The sequence below is a fragment of the Lipotes vexillifer genome, unplaced genomic scaffold, assembly GCF_000442215.2.
Source record: "Lipotes vexillifer unplaced genomic scaffold, Lipotes_vexillifer_v1.1 scaffold1105, whole genome shotgun sequence".
Classification (NCBI taxonomy): Eukaryota; Metazoa; Chordata; class Mammalia; order Artiodactyla; family Lipotidae; genus Lipotes; species Lipotes vexillifer.
Genome location: NW_006779955.1, coordinates 2,166,047 through 2,171,882, shown reverse-complemented (window position 1 = coordinate 2,171,882; position 5,836 = coordinate 2,166,047). Strand labels below are relative to the sequence as shown.

Sequence of the window (5,836 nt, the reverse complement as noted above, 5' to 3'; positions counted from 1 at the left end):
ATGGTAAAGAGTGTCGAGTCTGCAAGGAATAGAAACAAGAACAGCAGGGCTAGAACATGGTGAGCAAGGGAAATGTGATATAAAATGAAGTTGAAGAAATGGAAGAAAAGAGACATGAATGTCATAATAATATGAAGTATTTTATCCAAAGCAGGGGTTTTAACCCTTTTTGTGCCCTGGACCCCTTTGGCAGTATGGTGAAGCTTAAGGATCTCCTTCTCAGAATGAAATGTTTAAGTGTATAAAATAAAATCAATACAATTACAAAGAAAACTAGTTATATCAAAATATTAGTAAGACAAATTTGTGCTATAGTAACATATACATATATGTGTACATATATCTATACATTAAATATAAATATGTATAAATAATACATTAAATAAGATCTAGTGGCAGGTCTCATAGTTATCATTTCTAAAGTGAGGGTGAATACAAACAATATTTTATGATCTCTACAACAACAATAATGGGATACAAAATGTCTGTGATTTCTATTGGTGATAAAGTCATAGGCACTGCTGCCACTACTGTGGTTATGTTGTCTATTCCTAACTGAAGGAAATGCTGAACTTCAGTTAGAGGGTAATAGAAATCCAGATGCAGTATTTCCCCATCCATGCTCCTAGATGCCCTAAACTCTGCTTATTCTATCTAGTCTTGATGGGAACCCTAGTCTAAGGGAAGCTTCTTGCCTTAGAAGTCCACTTCTAACTTCATCAGACTACTGAGGAACCTGACCTGAGAGTATCCTCATGAAACAAAAAGAACAGCAACTTCTTACTACAAATACGTACAAAAAGACAACTACTTTGTATATTTTAAGAAATTCCAAAGAAATGCAAAACCAAATTTGGATGCGTTTTGCTTTCAGCATTCGCTCTGAAATTATTTTTTAAAGAAAGGAAGATATTCTGGCCTGGAAAAAAACAAAAACAAGGACAGGGACTCCACAAACCGAAGGCAAGGGTAGGTAGAGTCCTTTGGTAAGAAAAAAATGGGAAACCTACATAACAAGGATATTTTAGACACTCACAGAAACTTTCATAAACTAGAAAGCCTCTCTCTTCCCATTCCCATTTAGGACAAATATCCACTTTCAGAACCTTGCTCTGTGATTCAGTGACCACAGGATAAAGCCTGGAACTGCCAAAGGAAAGCTTATGAGTCCTCAGGCACTGGAATAAAACCACAAAAATGAAAAGCTGCACTTCTGCATCTATTACTTATGAATTATGCAATGCTTCTGAAACATCCAAACTATAATTTTTTGAGAGGGAGAAGTGGCCTTACTTTACATGCTATCATCTCAAAAAGCCTGAGAGGACAGTGACGCTCTTTGGAAGATTCAAGCACTGACACGCTAGAGCATAATGGTTAAGAAGACAGGTCCTGGGGTCACACTGGCCAGGCTTGAATCCCAGCTCCGCCACTAACCAGCTGTGGGACTCGGGGCAAATCACTTTGGTAATCCCCAGTTTGCCACCTGAAAAATAAGCTGCCTCACTGGGTTGCTATGAGAACAAAAATTACATGTAATATACATAAAATGCCTATCACAGCACTGGGCACATAGGAAAAAGCGGTCAACTGATAAAGTTCTTCCTCCCCATTCCAACCCCATTACCTCTGTCAAATAGCCAGTTGAGTTCACAAACTTCTCAAATTCAGCATTACTGACTTCATAGGCATCCATGTAAAAGGCATCAATAGCAACTCTCCTCGCAGGTGCTTCCCCATCCTGCTTTATCTGAGGATCATCTGTGCCCATTGTAAATACTCCGGCAGGGATGGGGACCATCTGCAGCAAAAGGGGAAACACGGGAAGTCAGGCCGTCACCGCCAGAGTGAACCTGGGTCAAGTGTAGAGTGCCAGCACACAGTAAGCACCCAACAGCGAGCCAACCTCCGCCACAAAAGCCACTGTGAAGTAAGTAAAATCATGGCATACTCCAATGAATGATTAGTCACAAAAAGAAGTGAAAATTCTTTAGGGTAGTAATTTCTTTAGGAAAAACGCTACATAATACACATCTGCACACGCCATGGAAACAGGTCTGGAGCAACAGTCACCAAGCTGCTAATGGCTACAGTGCAGAGGCAGGGAGAATATTCCACTTCTTTACACATTTGTGCATTTCTGTCCTTTATTATGTCCACATTTCTTTTAAATTATTTTTAAAAGCAAATATAAAAATGCCAAATACAATATTTTTTTTTAACTTTTTTTTTTTTTTTTTGGCCACGCGGCATGTGGGATCTTAGTTCCCCTACCAGGGAAACCCACGCCCCCTGCTGTGGAAGTGCAGTCTTAACCACTGGACCACCAGGGGATTCCCCATATATAATATATTTAAAAACCCACTGAGTGAATCTAGGTTCCCAGTGATAATGGAAAAGTCTGAAATCATTGAAATGGAAAATCTAAAAGGTTTACTAAAGGACCATGTCTTGTCCTTATTTAATACCTTATTAAAACTCTAATTGTTCCTATCTACTGTTTCACATAACCTCTAAACACCAAGAGGGCAGCAACTGAGGCTGCTTTGTTCACATGCTTTCCTAGCACTAAACATAAGATCTGATGATCACACCGAAAATTTTCAGTTAAGAAACACAGGTCCATCCTCAGCATCACTTGGGAAATCCAACATTACAGCGGTCATCCAGTTTTACTGGGTATCCTAAATATATATCCCTCTGTCCTCTCCCCTTTTCTTTTCCTCGATTAATGCTGTAGCCTCACAATTGCCTCCTTGCCTCCAGTCTCATCCCTTCACATTTCTCCCGGTTCCTCTCTAAGCCATCAACCTTCCTTTCAATCATTCATACAAGTATTTAAGCCCCTACTGAACTTTTCAAAATATGTCTTCTGTATCCCACACAACTTACGGAAGCTCTGCTTGGAACAGAAAAAGACTGGAAACAACCTAAATATTTTTCAATATTGGAATGATTAACTAAATTGTGGGCCACCCAGAAAATGGAAAATTAGGCAGCCATAAGAAAAGGAAAAGAAGGAAAACAACAAAGACACTTTTAATATATTGATATGGAGAGATCTCATCACGATGAAGAGGAAAGTGAACAAAGCAAGGTGCACCCTAGAAAGCATGGTGTGTTATCATTTGCGTGAAAAGGACGTGGGCGGGAGAACATAGATTCACATATTTTTTTGTATTTGCTTACATTTGCAGAACACAGCTCTGGGAAGGTATTCAAGAAACTCATGCAGTGGTTGTCTGAGAGGAAGGTTATTACGTAAGTGGAAAATTTTTCACTATACACCCTTCTACAGAATTTTTTTTTAATTTTAAAACCATGTAATATACTCTATTCAAAAAAACAAACAATAAAGTGTCGATCTGATTATACCACTTCCCTACTTAAATTCTTCAGGGATCCCCAGCACCTTTGAGGGTAAAATATCTCAGCATAAGAGCCTAATCTCTCCCCACCTCTCTCACCCTGTACTCCACCTGCACTTCATCTCTTGTGAATAACATCAAGCCTCAAGGATCACCTCCTACAGAAGAAGGCCTTTCCTGCCTGCATTTCCCTCTGCTGGCTGGGCATATCCCCCTCATTTGGGATCCTCTGATAAACACCTCTCTAAACAACTGAGACACACTGTACATACTTTAATGGCTTGTTTTTACCTGCCCTAGATCCCAGGCTCCTTGGGGACCAGAAATAAAGTTTTCACTTCTATGTCCCCAGCTCCTAGTATGGTGCATAATTCACTGAAGGAAGGAAAGAAAGAAGGAAGGAAGGAAGGAAGGAAGGAAGGAAGGGAGGAAGGAAGGAAGGAAGGGAGTCGGGGGGATGGATGGATGAAGAAACTTCATTGATTGAAAGAGTGACATCACGGATACAATAAAAAATGTATCATTTGAATTATTCCTAATTATAGAAATTCTCTTTCTTTTATAACACCATCCCAGACATGGATAGCATGCCTGCATCACAGTGAAACCTGTTTAAGAGACTCTGCTCAAAGACTGAACTAGGTTCACACATTATTCTCATTATTCTCCAAGCATCTGGGACACAAGATTCCTCAGTCGAGATGAGAAGTCAGAATTTCAAGCAGCTCTGCAAAGAAGCAGAAAAATAGAAGCCTGCAGACGAAAGCTTAAAATGATTATTAAAATGATCTAATAAAAGGTTTCATGTTTCCTAAAGGACTTTAAGGAAAAAAAAAGCTTTCCAGCAGCAGACAAGTAGGTCCTTTTCTGAGAACGGTTGTTCATCCCAAGGTGCAAACACAAAGCCTATAGGAAACTGTGCCCATTGTTCCCAATGAAGTTTTACAATTATCTCAGTTTTTCATCCCACTCTCCCTCAAGGTGAGCACCAACAATGCTAATACAATCACAACGTCCACTGTGGACTCCTGGCCTAACTTTTTTTTCTTTCATTAACCATCAGAGATAGCCAGCAATGAATAAGCCAAGTTTCCATTCTGGAGGCTATAGATAAAAATAGCCTGCATGGCTCTGACTGTATCATAATTCCCAATGTGCACTAATGAAGTCTCTGTCCTACAAATGTAGAATGTCGTTCTAGTGAAATCCAGAGCATCAGGTCTCACACTCCTAAACCAAATACAAAGAACCATTTTGATCAAGTCTTCATGAAGGTCCAGATTCAAACAATCCATTCCTCCTTGGAGGTAAGTTAAAACCCCTTCTGGCACATGAGTTTCTGCCACTGCCAAGCAAGCCAAAAGGACAGGTGAAGTCAAAGCAACTCTCTTATCACTAGGACCATATTTGAGCTACACACTCTGGCCAGGTGCAGTGGACATCTATGATTTTTGCCCACCTGGCACCCACTGCCTCCTGTTCTTGTAAGAGCAAGGGACATCTCTTTGAAAACCATTTCTTCAAATACGTACATGTCTCAGGTGGAGCTGGATGACACTGCTCCACACCCCCCACTCCCCCCCCACACACACACACACCCCACCCCTGCCCCATGACTCAGGCCTAGCCAATTACCACATTCTTTTGACCACAGAGATGTAATCAGGGATAGGCCCACGACCCAATCAAAGTTAATCTCAGAACTTTTGCTGGAGCTATGAGGGAAAGAAAACTCTTTCTCTTCCAGCTCTTTGATCATTAGAAGGAATACTACCTAAAAATGAAGCCAACATAGAAGAAAGAGGAGCTGCCAAGAGAGAGCCAAAAAGAGAGATCTGGAGATGCTGCCTGAGGCCCTGCATCCAGCTGTGTCTGGGACCATATCTGCACTTGAACTTCCCAGCTATGACCACCCATAAATGTCCCTACCCACACTTTATCAGCCTATTAAGCTAGTTTTAAGAATCTTTTCTTTCACTTGCTTCTGTGGGACTTTTGTTTTACACACAAAAATGAAATGTTTATATGCAACTCTTTTGTGTAGCACTTCTCCTTTTTCCTTCTTTCCTCTCCTCAAACCTAAGTATAAAGCTAAAGGCTCCGGAGAAAGCTGGGTGAATAACAAGAGAAGCAAGCTCCCTGGATCTGCCCACAAACTGCTGTCTTATCTATCTATGCAGGGCTTACCTACCTATATCATCCTGTCACTCTGACACTAATCATAGGTGAAATGGCATTAAAGTTCCTTCAAGCCCTGGGATTTCATGATTCTATTCAGCCTCAGTTGTCACATCTGTAAAGTGGGGGATAATATCTCACAGGATCCTGGGGAGGATAAGATACAGCAAAAAGACTGCTTTCCAAAGGTTTCTTTAAAAAGTAACTCATACCCGTAATTCCCCTGGCAGTTTCTCAGTATTGTATCCAACAAAAAAAGGTAAAAGATCATTCCAGAAATTGTTACACGA

General features: G+C 40.6%; 1 protein-coding gene across 1 annotated transcript in view; it reads right to left on the bottom strand.

The window, feature by feature from the left end:
- SUMF1 (sulfatase modifying factor 1) overlaps nt 1–5,836 on the bottom strand; it is a gene marked incomplete at its 3' end in the record, with an annotated part of 102,987 nt that overhangs the window by 91,783 nt on the left and 5,368 nt on the right. Inside the window, exon 2 of the mRNA XM_007453072.1 lies at nt 1,628–1,801. Coding sequence (XP_007453134.1) covers nt 1,628–1,801 — 174 coding nt within the window. The remainder of the gene's footprint in view (nt 1–1,627; nt 1,802–5,836) is intronic.